We start from the raw sequence: 16,576 nt of genomic DNA on the forward strand, positions 1-16,576 counted from the left end.
TGTCACATAGCCTGGATATATCAACAATATCATATGAGTAATCATGTCAGGGTTCAGGAAACCTCACAGGTCACAGCTTCACACTGACAAGGTCTGAACTTTTATGTCTATGCACTGAGTCTGAAGATGTACATTTTCGCATGCAGCACTGATCGCATGCAACATTGAGGGGTGTTTAGATTGAGAGAATTTTTGGGAGAAGTGTTACGTCAAATCTTTGACCGAATGTCGGAAGGGATTTTCGGATACGAATAAAAAAACGAATTTCACGGCTAGCCTGAAAACCGTGAGATGAATCTTTTGAGCTTAATTAATCCGTCATTACCACATGTTAGTTACTATAGCACTTATGGCTAATCATGGACTAATTAGGCTCAAAAGATTTGTCTCAATATTTCTTCAGTAACTGTGCAATTAGTTTTTTGGTTCATCTATATTTAATACTTTATTTAGATGTCAAAAAATTCGATATGATGTTTTTAAAAATAAATTTTGGAAACTTTATTTAGGTGTCGAAAAATTCAATATGAGTTGTGGTGTGCATCGGCTTCTCGAGACTCAAGAGACAGAGAGGCAGGAAGAAATAAGAATGCCGCAGAGCATTTGCTAAATACATCGGCGTGCGGCAGGTCGGCAAGGAGCTGCAAATTTATAACAAATCTTGCCTTCATCTTTTCGCTTCACTTTACTTATATTTATATTTATAAGTTAAAATTTAAATTTTTTATCTTAAATCTAAAGTTAATTTTGATTTTTTTTATTTTTTATCCTTAATTTTTAAATCACTAAAAACACTTATATAAAATTTTATTTATAAATTATTTTTTATTTACAAATATGTTGTTTGATCATCCTTCTGTCTTCGTTTTCGCCGGGTGTGCGTTAGATGCTTGGTGAAGAGGTTTGAACGATGGCGCCGGTTGGGTCGTGCGTGTATGCTACAACGACGATTGGGGAAACAGATGTGGAGAATCAGAGAGGTTGGCAATTGGCTAGGCCGAGTCCTCTAAAATTCACTATATTCTATGTTTTGGTTTTATATTTTACATAATAATACTTTTTTATGCTCGGTTCTCACGCATGCGTTATTGCGTTTAAGAATATGATTAAAAAAATCAACTTGAAAACACAGTGTATTTGGATTTCTGACTAGATCGAGTGTCCAACCCAAATCATTTTCGGGTAACCCTTATCTTTTCATTTCTGTTTATATCTATTTGATAAAATTTAAATTTTTAATCTTGTTGTGTTAATTTTAAAGTTTCGTATGATAGTTTGTTTTCAATATTACCGATAAAATATATATATATCTAAATTTTATTTATAAATTATTTTTTATTTATAAATATGTCTCAAGTGCTTCGACTGTGGAGAGGACAGGTGGACACAAGGGCCGTGACGTTGATTGGATGTCACGTTTATAACGTTTCCGGATTTTCTTTTTCCATGGCCGATCTGATTGAGTCCTCGCACGAGGTGGACAAAGATTCCACGAACATTATACATGTATACATGTATATGCTGGCATTTCTGTATACAGAATTTTGGCTGTTACGCGCGCTACTGTTTATCACCACTAACTGGTGGTTGGAAAACGGAAATTAGGCGATTACGTCATTACTCACTCCAAGGTCCTTTTTTTCTCCAAAGAAAAAGAGAGAAATACCTTTGCTAGTAGTAGTTGCCACGAGAGCTGTACGTGTTAATTTTCTTCAGCTCTTTTTGATGATTGCGTGATCGTTAGCTAGCTGAATTTATCAGCAGTCTCGAGATCGTCGTCGCCATCCCCTCCCGGAGTCCCGGTGCATGTACGGGCTCGGGCTTACGGGCGATCGAGGCCGTTTGGGAACAGGACTTGCGTACGTTACATGCGTCCGTGTCCACATTAATGGCGTATGCAAGTAATGTTGAGATGGAGCGATTGTTTAGTTTTTTTATTTGTGAAAAGACTAAACAATATATTTGTAAATGAGAAATAAGTTATGAATGATTTTTTTACATCCGTATTTGTATGGAACTAAAATCTAAGGCTGAAAAATAATCTTGAAAGAAAAAACTCAAAAATCAACTTAGTTTAAGGTTAAAATTTAAATTTTGGCTTATAAGAATAAACAAAAGCAAAATAATAAGGGTGTTAGACCTTTTCCCCTTTTTATGTGTTTTCAACAATTCGATTGGATAATAAATAAATGATTTTTGAAAGTTGAGTGAACCATCTTTTCAACTGGAAGTTCGAGTAAATTTTCTACTATCAGCATTCCTAACAATCCATCCAAATTTGACCATACTTATTATTATTTAAATAACCATCCAAAATATATTCTCGATTCATATCGATTATCACTCCAACAAAACATCCATATTACATCATTTATATATTTTTTGTTAATATTTACAATCACATTTTCTCATGTTATTATTGTTTTATCCTCTTGTGATTGGATGTCGAAATATGGAGGGACGAGAGATAACATCTATATTTAAAGTTTTTCTTTTCAATATAGATGATATTTGAGGATTGATGTATTATGTGCTGGAGTAACAATTTTCCCCTCACATACTTTATGTTCATGATTGAGGATGGGATGAAGTATTTCCTAAGGATGATCTAAAGATATAAAAATTGCAACTCAAATTTAGGAACTTTCAATTATAATTTTGAAACCTTCTACTCAAATTTGAAAACTTTGGTATGAGAATTTTAAAAACTCTACCTAAAATTTGAAACTTTCAACTCTAATATTTATTTACTATTTTATTATAGAAAATAATTAATACGATTATATTAGGAGACACAATGTGAGGGTTTAACGTGCCATAGCACGTGCGAAGGTCACTTTTTTTTATGCAGATAAATATTCTCTATTTTTATAGCTATTTAATGATATATATCAATAGTGTAATTAACTACTATAAAGCTAAAATTTACTTTATAAAGATGTTCTTTAATATAATTTTTTAAAAGATACACTGTTTAATGACTCAGAAAATATATTCGTAAAAATCGAGAAAAAATACGAGGAAAACCGAAAACGTAACCAGCCTCCTGGCGCGTGCGGCGTGCCCGTACAAAGAGCCTCGTCCCCGATCGACCCCGACCTGCCGGGGAAACGAAACGAAGCCGCCATGGGCCCATGGACGCGGTCGTGCGGCCGGCGGCGACTCGGACGAGTTCGGACTGGTCGAGTCGCGTCTCCCTGGCGGCCTGGCCCATTAGCTAACCTGGCGTCTGTTGGAGCGTGTGTGTGACTGTGGGCTTCGCACATTAATCAACCTGCTGGGTTGGGCAATCTGTCAATCAGCCGAGGCCCGAGCGCGGCGACGCCGGACGAGGGGCGACTGGGCGAGCGGCGAGCGGCGGCAGTGACGGGCTGGGGACGTGCAATCGCACGCGCCGCCTACTACTCTGCCTAGCCCCTACACATGGCTACAAGGGGCGACGGTGGCTGCGGCGGCTGCCACTGCCTCCAGCGCGGGTCGAGCTCCAGCGCGAACGCCGGCGGCGGCAGCGGCTGCTGGTGGCGTGGACCGTGTGGAGCCGGAGGGAGATGCTGGTGGAGGCAGTGAGGAGACCCGGCATGAACACAATACCGACCTCAAAATGTGCAAGTAAGTGGGGACCTTGGCCATTTGGATGTTTATTGTGTGCTTGATTTGCTATTTGGCATGGTTAGAAGTTAAATTGATTGGTTTGTTGGAAGCAAGCAGGGGCTTCTGACTTCTAAACTGCCTTCTCTGCAATAATGCAAAAATAAATAAGAGAATAATGCAAAAATAATGCTTCTTAAAACTGCATCAGGTTAATGTAGGAGTATTTGGTACTGTAGGCGTGTCTAGCAGTTTAGCCCATATCGCCCCTTCCCCATATGATTGCATCTTTTCGAACGCATGTCATCTTCTTTAAGAATCCAAGAGACAGCAGTTGCTCATTGCCACCTGCAGATTTGTAGGCGACAGGCGACTAACCTAGATTTAGGGGAACTATATGGAGCTAGTGAAATTTGGTCTCTTCTCTATGCATTCATTAAGAGGGACAATGTAAGATTATGCTGTTCACTTGCTCAATCTTGTGATTTTGAGGAAAACACTTCATCATTTACTGTACGTGGCTACCATGATCAGAAATTCAGAATCATTGGTCTTTCATGCAACAAACTACCGGAAAGAACACCAAGACCTCTAGTAACAACTAGAATTTATGGCCAAATGAATTGTACAGATCAATAAATAGTCAAAATATACATCATTTTACTCGGAACTAGAGCGGAGTTGTACAAGTGAAGCATATGCTCCATCCTTGATCCGCATCAGTGCTTCATGCTTTCCCTTTTCTACGATTTTCCCTTCCTTGAGGACTGCAATTATATCAGCCCCTTTGATTGTGGAGAGGCGGTGTGCCACTACAATGGTGGTCCTGCTGACCATTATTCGATCCAATGCATCTTGAACAATGTGCTCTGATTCTGCATCCAGAGCACTGGTTGCCTCATCAAGTAGCAATATCTTAGGGTCCTTGATGATGGCCCTTGCAATTGCTACCCTCTGCTTTTGCCCACCTGATAATTGCACCCCTTTCTCACCTACCACTGTGTCATATCCTTGTGGCAGGCTCGATATGAACTGATGGGCGTTTGCTGCCTTGGCAACAGCCATGACCTCTTCCTCTGTTACCTCGCCGTGTTTTCCATATGTTATGTTGGCGTGGATTGTGTCATTGAAAAGCACTGGCTCTTGGCCTACAAGCCCCATCTGATCCCTCAACCAGCTGACTTTTAAGCTTCTAATTTCGACTCCATCTAGTGAGATATTACCAGAATCAGGATCATAGAAACGCTGTAATAAAGCAACTATTGTGGACTTCCCACTACCGCTCTCTCCAACAAGTGCTATGGTCTGTACAAAAGAAAGGAAAATCCTTTAATCATAACTATTTTAGTGCACGAAAATGCTGAGATGCTAAAAATAAAGTGGCCAAAGTTGTGTATCAGCACATATGATGTCACGGAAGTGGATGGGTCACATCCATTTTGAACCATATGCTATTAGTTTTATGTAAATAGTTCAATAATCAAGTTGATTTTCTGATGGAAATTTTGGGCATGCACTAATTGTGAGAAATAGGAAAAAGGAAGACAATAGATGCTTGTAGGATCACCTTTTGGGATGGAATGTGCAGGGTAAAGTCACTGAATATTTGAACATCAGGACGCAATGGGTACTTGAAAATGACGTTATTGAAATCAATGCTCCCAGTGACGTTCTCCATTATCCTTCCCTCATCGCTACTTGAATCAATCCTGGACTTCCGATCTAGAATACTAAAAATGGAAATGGCAGAATCCCTTGCCTTTGTTGCATCAGAAGACAATGCACTTGACTGTGAAACACCAACAGCTGCCAAAACTAAAGCAAAGAAAACCTGAAAAGCATTCAGCCCATTTGTGAATTATAATAAAATTAATATTCATAGATAACTGTTACTCTTACTTGAAATACTTTAGGATTTCTTACTTTGAAAACATCTGGAAAAGTAGTTTTTCCCTGGCTTACAAACTTTGCACCAACGTAGAAGCAAAGACCATACGTCAGAAATAACATCAAGTATGAGAAACCAAAGCCAATCCCTCCAACAATTCCGCTTCGAATTCCCTGTTTTCTTAAAGCTTCACATTTATTGTTGAATATTTCCACCACTCTTTTCTCTGAACCGAAAGATGCTATAGTTCTGATGCCACCTACAGCATCTGCTGCAACTTGGTTTGCGTCCTCATACATGTCCTGTATAATAAGATCATATTATCATGGCAATCAATTTAATTCAAGGATCACTTGGGTAGATCATTTTCAATAAACAAGTAAGCATATTTTTACCTTAGATTCTTTGCTAAATCCCTCCAAGAACTTAACTTGAGCATAACCCTGTGCACCCACTAAAGGAATTACACACATGATGATCAATGCAAGCCTCCAATCTGCTGTAAAAGCTATGACAAGGCCGGTGATTAATGAAGCTACAGCCTGGACTATAAGGGCCAGGTTATCTCCTACTAAACGCCGAATATTTAATGCATCTACTGAAAGCCTTGTTCCAAGTGCCCCACTGTAAGAATTAAAAGGGCCTCTGAGCATTGGAGTAAATATAAACACGATTATAAAAGATAAACTGGTAAAAGTGCATCTAAGTAGCACACCTGGAATTTGAGGGGTTGTCAAACCAAGCAACCTCTTGGTGCATAATGCTTTGAAATGACAGAGTGCGGACACGCTCTATAAGCTTTCCCCCAGCAATTCCAAACAAAAAATATTCTGCTGGGATTGAAATCAAACAAGCAACTCCCAGAACAACCGACATCAATGCCCAAAATCTAGAATCTTTTTGCAGCTTATCAGGCGGTTCATAGAAAGATTTTAGAACACCTGGCATTATTAGACCAAATATTGGGAAAAGGACTCCATGCACTGAAGCTGCTATGGAACCTAACAGAAGAACTGGCACTTCTGGCCTGTTAAGATTAAATAGTCGTCCAAATGGTGTTTTCTTAATGGCCTCACTGTCTGAGTGGTCATCCTTTTCTTGTTCGCTTGTTATTCTGTCCTCATGTATATCGACAGGCAATCCTAAGGGGTTCTTGAAAGAATACCTGTTGCTTTTGCTGAGAGAATCTTTAGTCCTTGACCTCTTGAATGACAGACTAGTACTTTTTGATCTAGAATCTGGCACTCCAGAATCTGGTAGTGTATGCCTTTCACCACCAGTAGTCTCTTGCAGCCTAACCAGCTGGGAGTAAGCCCCATTGGGATGCTTCACCAGTGCATCATGACGACCTGTGTATACAGGATATGTTTTGGGATAATGAATCATTTAAGTTTGATAATAGAAAACTTATGTAATTAAAAAATTAGTGCATTTTCAAGTTAATTCAACCTTGTTCAACTATTTTTCCTTGCTGGACGACTGTGATGCAATCTACATTCCTCACAGTGCTCAAGCGATGAGCAACGACGAGTGTGGTTCTTTGTACCATCATTCTATTTAGTGCCTCCTGAACTATCCTCTCAGACTCCACATCAAGTGCACTTGTTGCTTCATCTAGCAAAAGGATTTTTGGATTTTTAAGGATGGCTCTTGCAATTGCAATTCTCTGTTTTTGTCCTCCAGAAAGCTGAGCACCACGCTGGCCAACTAATGTATCGTAACCCTGATATGACATGAAAACATAGTTAGTTGATTATTTCAGTAACCTAAACTTTATTTCGAGGACTTGAAGCAGTCGATCTTTACTTTCTTACATTAGGTAACTTGTCAATGAAATTTGCTGCATTTGCAAGCTCGGCTGCTCTTTTGATCTCTTCAAATGTTGCATCTTCTTTACCATATATTATGTTATCTTTAATGGAGGTCATAAAAAGCAGAGGCTCTTGGCTAACAAGACCGATCTTCCCTCTTATCCAATCAAGTCTCAGTTTCTTGATGTTAATTCCATCTATCAAAACTTCGCCAGACTGTGGATCATAGAATCTTTCAACTAGGCTGATTACTGTTGACTTGCCACTTCCACTCTCTCCAACTATAGCCATTGTTGTTCCACTCTCTACTTGTAATGACAATCCATCCAATATCAATTGCTCAGGTCTTGCTGGGTAGCGAAAGTACACATCCTTTAGCTCAATATCCCCATTCATATCTTCTAAAACCATGCCACTGTTATCATCTGAATCTATCTCTGGTTTCCTCTCAATTGTTTTGAACAAGTTGTATGCTGCAGATTGACCTTCCACAACTGCAGCAACTGTAGGTGTTGCATTACCTAATGAGCTGTCACAAACAATTGGAAAGTGCCATGTTCAGAACATTACCATATCATATCCAATGATAAAATTATAATGACCATTTTCTTGTTTCACACCGATAAATGTCTTTCAAAGATGTTGATTCAACTCGTGTATGTCTTTTTGTTGAGTAAACTGTTATAGCAAGAAAGCAATTCACATTTAACGATTGGGGGGGTTACAATTGGTATACCATGTTTTAGCCATTAAGTACTTGCTTCTATTTCTTACTTCATGGTCCCTTTTATTATCTGGAATAAATAACTAGTATATATGTCTGCCTAAAATGGTAACAGGGCCGAGCAATTTTGAGCTTATAGTAATGCAATCGACTTGACTGTCAAACTTTAAGTGTTTACAAGAAACATGTCCATTTTACTCATTGACAATTAGCATTTTCTTTCTTGTAAATGGTAATTAAGATATTGAAAAAATTCAAGGTAATTCTGTAAATCATCTTGAAAGCCTGAAAGGTATTCTTAAAAATACCTTAGAAAGGAATACAAAAGCCATTGCACTTCTAAATGTTGCATGCTTATAGAAAACGGCCTTCTTGATTTTGAAGAAATTGAAATGTCTTATTATATTTTTGTCAATTCAAATAACACATGAATATATTGGAGGCTCATTATTATACTAATGGGCATGTATAAACAGTGAAGTTTTCACTGACAAGATTGTCGAAACTTACGTTGCACCAGTTAACACGGCAAACAAGATAGTAATGATCTTTCCTCCAGTGTAACCTTTCTCGATTATTAGCTTTCCACCATACCAGAAGGCTAATCCATAGCTGCAAAACAAGATGCTCAACGTAGAACCCATGCCAAAACCAGTGATAATGCCTTCCTCAATGGTAGTCTTGTATGCCTTTTTTATGAACTTACTGTACATTGCTATTGCTTTCTTCTCACCGTTGAAGGACACAACCTGTTAACACGAGATATTTATCAAACTTGCTGCCTTCTACTCCAAAAAAAGAGTGCATTATAGTATTAAACAAGTCATATAACGTGAACTCACTGTTCTTATAGATCCAATGGTCTGTTCAACTGTGTCGGCAGCATCACTATATGATGTTTGTCTCTTGCTAGAAACTCTAGTTAGGGCCTGTGCAGAAATTGCTCCGGCAATAGCAATTAGTGGTAGTGATGTTAGCATGACAAGAGTGAGAAGCCATCCTTGTGCGAATGCTATGATAAAGCTGCCAATAAAGCTTGATAACAGTCGCACAAGCTTCCCTGCCTGTAAAGCGCAGGTTTAAACACATCAGGAACAGCAACACAAGGTGCATGTTATAGCATCTCGAAGAGAACTCATATACTTGACTTCCCAAAACCCTGTATAAGGTCCACCCAAAAATATATTGGGCCTAAAAATTATCCCCTCCCTTAAAAGAAGTCCAAAATTGAATACCATATATCGGGAACGCATATATATGCCTCAAATCTAATACGAGAGAGCTGATATTAGGTATGCGTAAATATTGAAAATAGATTTTGGGAATTTGTTGGAGATATGTTTTCTGGCTTAGTTTCTAAAATTCAGTTTTAAGGATTAATTTTAGATTACTCTTCGAGATGCTCTTAATAGTTGAATATATGAAATAATACACCTTGCTAATATGAAAACTATATCCATGTTATATTTTCCTAAATATGCAAATAATTATGCCTGCCATCAACTTATGTCTGTGCATACTTTTTTCTTCGCGGCGATGAAAATATATGTTTCTTTAGTAGCAGCTTATACTGTGTTACTTACAAGGGAGCCACTAGGTATTTAGTATTACCTTATCGCCAAGAGCACCTTGAATTAGGAGGGTATCACTAGACATTCTAGAAATTGCTTCGCCGGTTGTCATCTCTGTGTCGAAGAATGAGATATCCTGCCTCAGAACTGCTTTCAGGTATAAAGAACGGATGCGGGCAGACTGCCTTTCTCCTGCCATCGTCCAGCATGACACCTCTGGGACAAATCAAGGTGAGCCCCTTTTACTGGCAGTTGTAGCATTAGCATAAGGTATACTCACTCTGATTCTAAATATAGGTCATTTTAGCCTTCCCAACTCTTTGCTAAATATAAGACGTTTTAGGACTTCTAAGCAACTTTTCAACTATTCTTTCTTGTTTACCCTTGGTAATAAATGATATCTATCATACAAATAAAGTGATCCATCTTTCCCATTATAACATTCAATAAAACATGGATTGTCATATTCCATCTAACCTTGTCCACGAAGGGCAATGAAGCCATCTGATAGTTTTCTTAATTACTGTACCCAAGTCTAAAACGACCCATATTTGGTATCAGAGGGAGTATTTAACTGAACATATTAGATCGAAGATTCTGAGAATTATATAGTAGGGAATGCAATCGGTACTTCCCACGGGATGAGTTCATAATGATGTTTACTGTGCTAGTGTATCACAGTTGAGAATCACACCACTATGAAATGCCTAATTCTAACATTCAGTAACAACTGACAAGTAGGATGTTATGATGAATATTGTGGATGCTAAGGAAGGAATAGGAAAAATAGATATTCAAAGACTTCTCAGAACTTTTTCCCTATTAATCTCCTTCCTGAGTACTATAATATGAATCTACAGGCTCCTCTATTTTTTTTTCTTTTTCAGCAAAAGGGGCAGGAAGAGTCTAAACAATAAAGAAAAGGGTTGCAATCAATATTCAGAAACAGGACATGACCATATATCTCTCTTTTTTACAATTTTACTTACGGAGGAAGGAGGCAACTGACGTTCCAATGCCCAGATATACGAAGTTCAGGACAACCTGGAGGAGGCCAGAGGAAGAAGAAGATCCAGCGTTAAATTTGTCACGCCATCACTGATCGAGCGGCACCGGCACCGGCACGGCACACACACTCACCTTGGTCACGCTGCGGAGGACGGTGCGGCTGGTGTTCTCGCCGAAGGAGTTGATGACGTTGCCGAAGAGCACCGACATGAGCGGCTCCGACAAGCCGTTGCCAAGCGCGCCCACCGTGCCGAGCGCCATCAGCAGCACGTCGAGGCGGTCGGCGTACCGGAACATGCCGAGCAGCGGCACCTTCTTCTTCTTCGCCGCCGCGGCAGCAGCAGGATCCTTCGTCTCCCGGCCATCTCTGCCTCTGCCTGGCTCGTCCATTTTCTCGCTGGCCATCATCTAGCTATGCCTCGAGCTACTGTATGAGAATCATTGGGTGGTGGTGGAGGTAACCGGATTATATAGACATTTTCTGTTCCGAACTTTTGACCTTTACTCGTGCTCCTGTTACCACCACTTCACTCACTACAGAATTATGATGCTGGGAAAATGGAAACGACGGGGAAGGCGGCGAGATGAAGGTGATGGGGGAGAAAAAGGCGCAGACCACTGTGGTACCGCTTACACCACGTCAAGTGATTAGGGTGTCTTTAGTCGGTGAAAAGAAAAAAATTTAGATGTTATATCAGGCGTTTGATCGAATGTCGGAATAGGTTTTCGGATACAAATGAAAAAACGAATTTCATAGTGAGGCGAATCTTTTGAGCTTAATTAATTCGTCATTAACATATCTAGATAATGTGGCACTTATGGCTAATCATACACTAATTAGGCTCAAAAGATTCGTCTCACATTTCTCTCATAATTGTGCAATTAATTTTTATTTCATCTAAGTTTAATGCTCTATTTATGTGTGTAAAGATTCGATGCGATGTTTTTGGAAAAAAAATTAGAAACTAAGTTTCAAAAACTTTTCTCAAAAACATCACATCGAATCTTTGGATACATAAATGAAGCATTAAATATACATGAACATTAAAACTAATTATACAGTTATGGAGAAAATCGTGAGACGAATCTTTTGAACAATTAAGACGTGATTAGCCATAAGTGCTACAGTAACAATATATGCTAATGACAGATTAATTTGACTCAAAAGATTGTCTCACGGTTTCCAGTCGGAATCTGAAATTTGTTTTATAATTAGACTACGTTTAATACTTTAAATATACGTCAAAAAATTGATATGATGTTTTTGTAAAAATGTTTTGCAATCTAAAGGAGCCAAAATGGGGCCTAAGAACTACCGTTCCTACACAGGTACGTGCATGAGTCGGCGAGGACCAGGAGTTGTGTTAATTTTCTTCAGCATTTGTGCTACTTTTCTGCAAAACCATTGCTGCTGAATTGTCGACTGGCTCAAAATTTTATATTCTTTATCTTTTTGTTTCTGTTTGAGCTATGAAACAAATTTTGATTTTTTAATCTTAAATTTATAATTGATTTTAGATCAGTAGATCGCTAAGGACATTTATATAAAAGTTTCTTTATAAACTATTTTTTATAAATATATGGTTTTGTTTTTTTCCAAAAAAAACAAATGATGAACACCCTAGCTTCCTCGCGGCCTCCGGGGCACGTACGGCCATATACCGGTGATCGAGGCTGGCTGAGGGCAACACAGTATATGCAGATAGCGCAGTTGATTGAGGCCGCGTTCGTCCTAGCCAAGTAGTCCCTCTGTCTAAAAAACCAACTTTTAGATTTTTTTGTTAAACATTTGATCATCCATTTTATTTAAAAAATTTTTAAGAATTTTAAAAAATTAGTCACACATAAAGTACTATTCATGTTTTATCATCTAATAAAAATAAAATTATTAATCGTAAATTTTTTAATAAGACGAAGAGTTAAATATTGTATCAAAAACTGAAAAGTTGATTTGTTTTCGGACGGGGACAGTAGTTAACTAAGCCCTATCATTTTTTGCGCGCACGCTTCCTAAACTACTAAACGGTGTATTTTTTGTAAAAAAATTCTATAGGAAAGTTGTTTTAAAAATCATATTAATCTATCTTATATTTTTTAATAATTAATAATTAAATAATCATATACTAATCTATTATTACGTTTTCCATGCTAGGGATAATATATTTGTAATAAAAATTATATATATATTTATCTAAAAACTAATACTGAAAAATAAAATTTGGTAAAAGAAATAAATTTTGGCTTATAAAGATAAGAGAGGGTGCGCGTAGCACCTGCACCAGTGACCGTGCATGTTCTTTTTAGGCTTTTAGCTAAGTGTGCGTTCAGTTCCTAAAAATTTTTAGGAGGAAGGTCATATCATATGTAGAGGGAGGTCACGGTCACATATTTAAAATATTAAACGTAGTCTAATTATAAAATTTGAAATTTTAGATTCCGTCTGAAAACCATGAGACGAATCTTTTGAGTCTAATTAATCTATCATTAGCATAGATTGATTACTGTAGCACTTACGGTTAATCATGTATTAATTAGGCTAAGAAGATTCTCTTGTAACTATATAATTAATTTTATTGTTTACATATATTTAAAGTTTTATTTAGGTGTTCAAATATTCAATACGATGTTTTTACGAAAAAAAATTTTGGAAACGGCCGTGAGGATGTTGTACGTGTGCGCCATCTGTGGTCATGTATTTAGGCATTGTTTAGTTTCTAAATTTTTTTCTAAAAACATCATATCAAATTTTTGGACATCTAAATAAAGTATTAAATAGAGATGAACGAAAAAACTAATCGCACAGTTACGGAAGAAATCTTGAGACGAATCTTTTAAGCCTAATTAGTCCATAATTAGCCATAAGTGCTACAGTAACCAACATGTGCTAATGACGGATTAATTAGGCTCAAAAGATTCGTCTCGCGGATTCCAGGCTAGCCATAAAATTTATTTTTTTATTCGTGTCAAAAATCCCTTCCGACATCTGATAAATATTTAACGTGATATTTCTCTTAAAAATTTTATCAACCTAAACACACCTTATTACGTACGTGGCTTCCTCACCAAGCCGGCAAGACTGGTTTGAGTAGGCCTCATCGCGTCAACTTTGACCGGCAGGGAAGCTGAGAATATGCGACTCGAGGTGGAGACAAGTCAAGAGAGAACGAGTGGATACCAGAGGCTGCCGTCGCTACTTGCTAGTACCCGAGCCGCTGAACAACAGAAGCAAGCAACAAAATCCTCGTGGAAAAACAGATGTAACATCTCCCCTGATTCTTAAAACCAGAGCAATTTATCTCCTTTGACAATTTTCAGCTAGGTTTTATCCTATGCGGTGTTTGTGTGGTATTACATTCAGGGGTGATTGCCAAATAACATATTTGCAAAAGAAAAATAACTTGTAAATAAAAATTTTATATATGTATTCCTATTGATCTAAAAACCAAGATTAAAAAATAAACTTCGGTTAAAAAACCCAAAGTCAACTCCAAATTTAAGATTAAAAATTAAAATTTTGGCTTATAAATATAACATAAACGAAAAGATAAGGGTGTTAATAGTTTTTGTTTGAAATGACATAGGGGTGATTTGTTTGGCTTTTTCACGGCATATTTCCTAACAAAAAATAAAAATTTTACATATGTATTCTTAGCGATCTAAAAGTAATGCTAAAAATAAACTTTGATGAAAGAACCTCAAAATCAACTTCAAATTTAAAGTTAAAATTTTAACTTTAAGTTTATAAGCATAAGAATAAGTGAATAAATACATTGGTCTACACACTAACAAGACAATTTTTTTAAAAAAAACAATCATAGACTCACATGTTTGTCATAAGAAGAAAAAAAACATGGCCCTAGGGGCAGAGCGGGGGGCTTTTTATGGTGTCACGTTATACCAAAGAAAGTTTAAAAACCATATTATAACTTGGTGTATCATGTTGTTTTTACGTGTATTGATATTATCAAGTAATAAAGATAACACCAACAACATTTTAGTCTAGCTTCACCCTTGCATGGGCCCAGGTGTCATCCCTCCATCCTTCTCTCTCCCCCTTCTCTCTCTCTAGCTCCTTCAAGCTTCTCTTTCCTCACTCCTGTAAGTGGGGAAGGCGGGCAAAGACGACCTAGCGGGAGGTGCAGCTCTGGCAAGGTGGCGAGGATGAGGCCTTGCCGTCGGCGGATTGAGGCAGCGTGCACTCGCTGGAGCTAGTGGCGACACATTGTGCCTTGATACCCTATGACGCCGATGTCCGATGGAGGAAGCAAAGCTCGATGGCTTTACATGGCAGCCTTAAGGTATAGGTGGTGGTGGTTTCACATAAAAACCTCACAAACGCGACAACTTCCCACAATGATACCGAGCACCTGATCATAAATCGGCGGCATGAGTGATAGGGGTAGACAAAGGCTGGTGCATGATTTATTACTGCCTCCTTGATGTCATCCCGACATGAGCCACGGAGAGCTCCAGCTTCGTCGTCGCATGTGGGGTCCGTGTTAGCCTTATTGGCTGCTATAGAGGTCATGGCGAAGACAACTAGGTCCCTAGTGTCAACGGCAGTCTCCTTCTCTCCACACTGCTAAAACTCTGCCTCCCGCTCGCCACTCTCCACTTACAGGAGAGAGAGAGGGGGAAGAGAGGAGAAAAGAAGAAGAAGGAAGAGAAGGCAGAGGGAGTTCTAGGGAGAGAATGTTCAATATTTGTCGGAGAGAGGGGTAGGAGCTTGACACATGGGGACATGTTTTCTTCTTATAACTAATATGTGGGTCCACGGTTGTTTTCTTTTTGTAGAATCACCATGGAAAAGGGCCACGTCAGCATGTGTACACCAACCTCAAATGTGCCACATCAAACAAAACCATGGAATCTAACACTACACAAGCACCACGTAGGATAAAATCATGATGAAAACAATTGAAGGAGAAAAAATGATCTGGTTTTAGGAGGCGTTTATGTATAGTTACCGAGATCGAGCGATAGCTTCAAACTTAATCTATACTAACAGTTCATTTTGGAAAAGCATTTTCATCACTCGGTTGTATATGCATTTATTTATTGCATATGACTTAAATAATTATTATTTTTTAAAAAAAGATGATTAATATGAGATGTATCACTTCACAAATATACAAGTTCAAATTTGACTTCTATAAGTTATAATAAAAATAATAAATTTAATTATTAATGTGCACATATCAGTTTCAGTTTAATTAATTTGTTGTTTTATTACAACTTGTAAAAGTCAAATTTGAGTTTGCATACATGTAGAGTGATATATTTCATATTAATTCACCTTGTTAGTTTTTTAAATTTTTTTTCAAAAACCATCTCCAACTCAGTTACAGTTTAAAACCGTTGGGATAGACTGTTGCCTATTAGGAACATCAAGAATCATCCGTTGGGATGGGGCCGAAATGAACACGGAAGTCCATGTTAGCCCGTTAACTATAGGTGGAATTCTGATTTTACCCCCTTAACTGCATAAGAAAAAGAAGGCGGCTAGTGGAGTTATCAGCAGACGGTGGTGCTAAGTATTAGGTTACTGATTTTTTTTCATATTTTAGCCTATTTTATAAAAAGAATCTTACAAATGAACATCTTTAAAAACATTATCAATAATGGTCCGTTTCACGGTGCCGAGGTATAACAGTTTGACGCCACGATGCGTGGTGCTGAGGTGGAGTTGATTGTGATCTAATACGCATCATGGCGTCGAGCTTTTATACACCAGCACCATGTTACTTGGGGCCGTGAAATGAATTAATTTTTGGATAATGTTTTTGGAGGAGTCTATTTGTAAAATTTGTTTGCGAAAAGAGATAGAATGTGAAACATTTATGCATAGATGTTCATATTTACATTTATTCAGTTTAGTCCAAATTCTATGGTAACATCTTAGATTAGGTCTCATGCTAGAGCAGATACAATAGTAGACTATAAACCAGCTATAAATATATTTTAAAGAGATAAGAGGAGAGAGGGA

The 16,576-nt window shown here is 37.9% G+C and overlaps 1 protein-coding gene and 1 long non-coding RNA gene across 4 annotated transcripts; one reads left to right on the forward strand and one right to left on the reverse strand.

Moving 5' to 3' along the window:
* Positions 1 to 3,326: 3,326 nt before the first annotated feature.
* LOC107303463 lies at positions 3,327 to 10,737 on the forward strand. 2 transcript variants are annotated; one of them, XR_001549437.2, is made up of 3 exons: positions 3,327 to 3,609; positions 9,728 to 9,813; positions 10,470 to 10,737. It is a non-coding gene; the product is annotated as an uncharacterized LOC107303463 (long non-coding RNA). The 2 variants fall into 2 exon arrangements; XR_005810975.1 differs by having other exon boundaries at positions 9,740 to 9,813.
* On the reverse strand, positions 4,190 to 10,942 carry LOC102711652 (ABC transporter B family member 4-like). 2 transcript variants are annotated; one of them, XM_040519895.1, is made up of 13 exons: positions 10,723 to 10,942; positions 10,572 to 10,626; positions 9,623 to 9,798; positions 8,854 to 9,075; positions 8,723 to 8,760; positions 8,522 to 8,623; positions 7,291 to 7,816; positions 6,926 to 7,199; positions 6,192 to 6,825; positions 5,872 to 6,100; positions 5,512 to 5,778; positions 5,156 to 5,419; positions 4,190 to 4,893 (listed from the first exon to the last, which is right to left on the reverse strand). In XM_040519895.1, exons 1-13 carry the CDS (start codon positions 10,885 to 10,887, stop codon positions 4,249 to 4,251), a joined length of 3,597 nt encoding a protein of 1,198 aa, XP_040375829.1. In that variant the 5' UTR covers positions 10,888 to 10,942; the 3' UTR covers positions 4,190 to 4,248. The 2 variants fall into 2 exon arrangements, with proteins under 2 accessions (XP_040375829.1, XP_006644533.3); XM_006644470.3 differs by having other exon boundaries at positions 8,522 to 8,760.
* Between the last annotated feature and the right edge of the window lie 5,634 nt (positions 10,943 to 16,576).

Source organism: Oryza brachyantha, chromosome 1, assembly GCF_000231095.2.
Source record: "Oryza brachyantha chromosome 1, ObraRS2, whole genome shotgun sequence".
Classification (NCBI taxonomy): domain Eukaryota; kingdom Viridiplantae; phylum Streptophyta; class Magnoliopsida; order Poales; family Poaceae; genus Oryza; species Oryza brachyantha.

Coding starts and splice junctions, on each gene's coding strand:
- LOC102711652 (XM_006644470.3), bottom strand. CDS start 10,887: ATGTTCCGGTACGCCGACCGCCTCGACGTGCTGCTGATGGCGCTCGGC. Junction 9,076..9,622: donor AAGGTGCTCTTGGCGATAAG/GTAATACTAAAT, acceptor TGCGCTTTACAG/GCAGGGAAGCTTGTGCGACT. Junction 8,761..8,853: donor CCATTGGATCTATAAGAACA/GTGAGTTCACGT, acceptor TCGTGTTAACAG/GTTGTGTCCTTCAACGGTGA.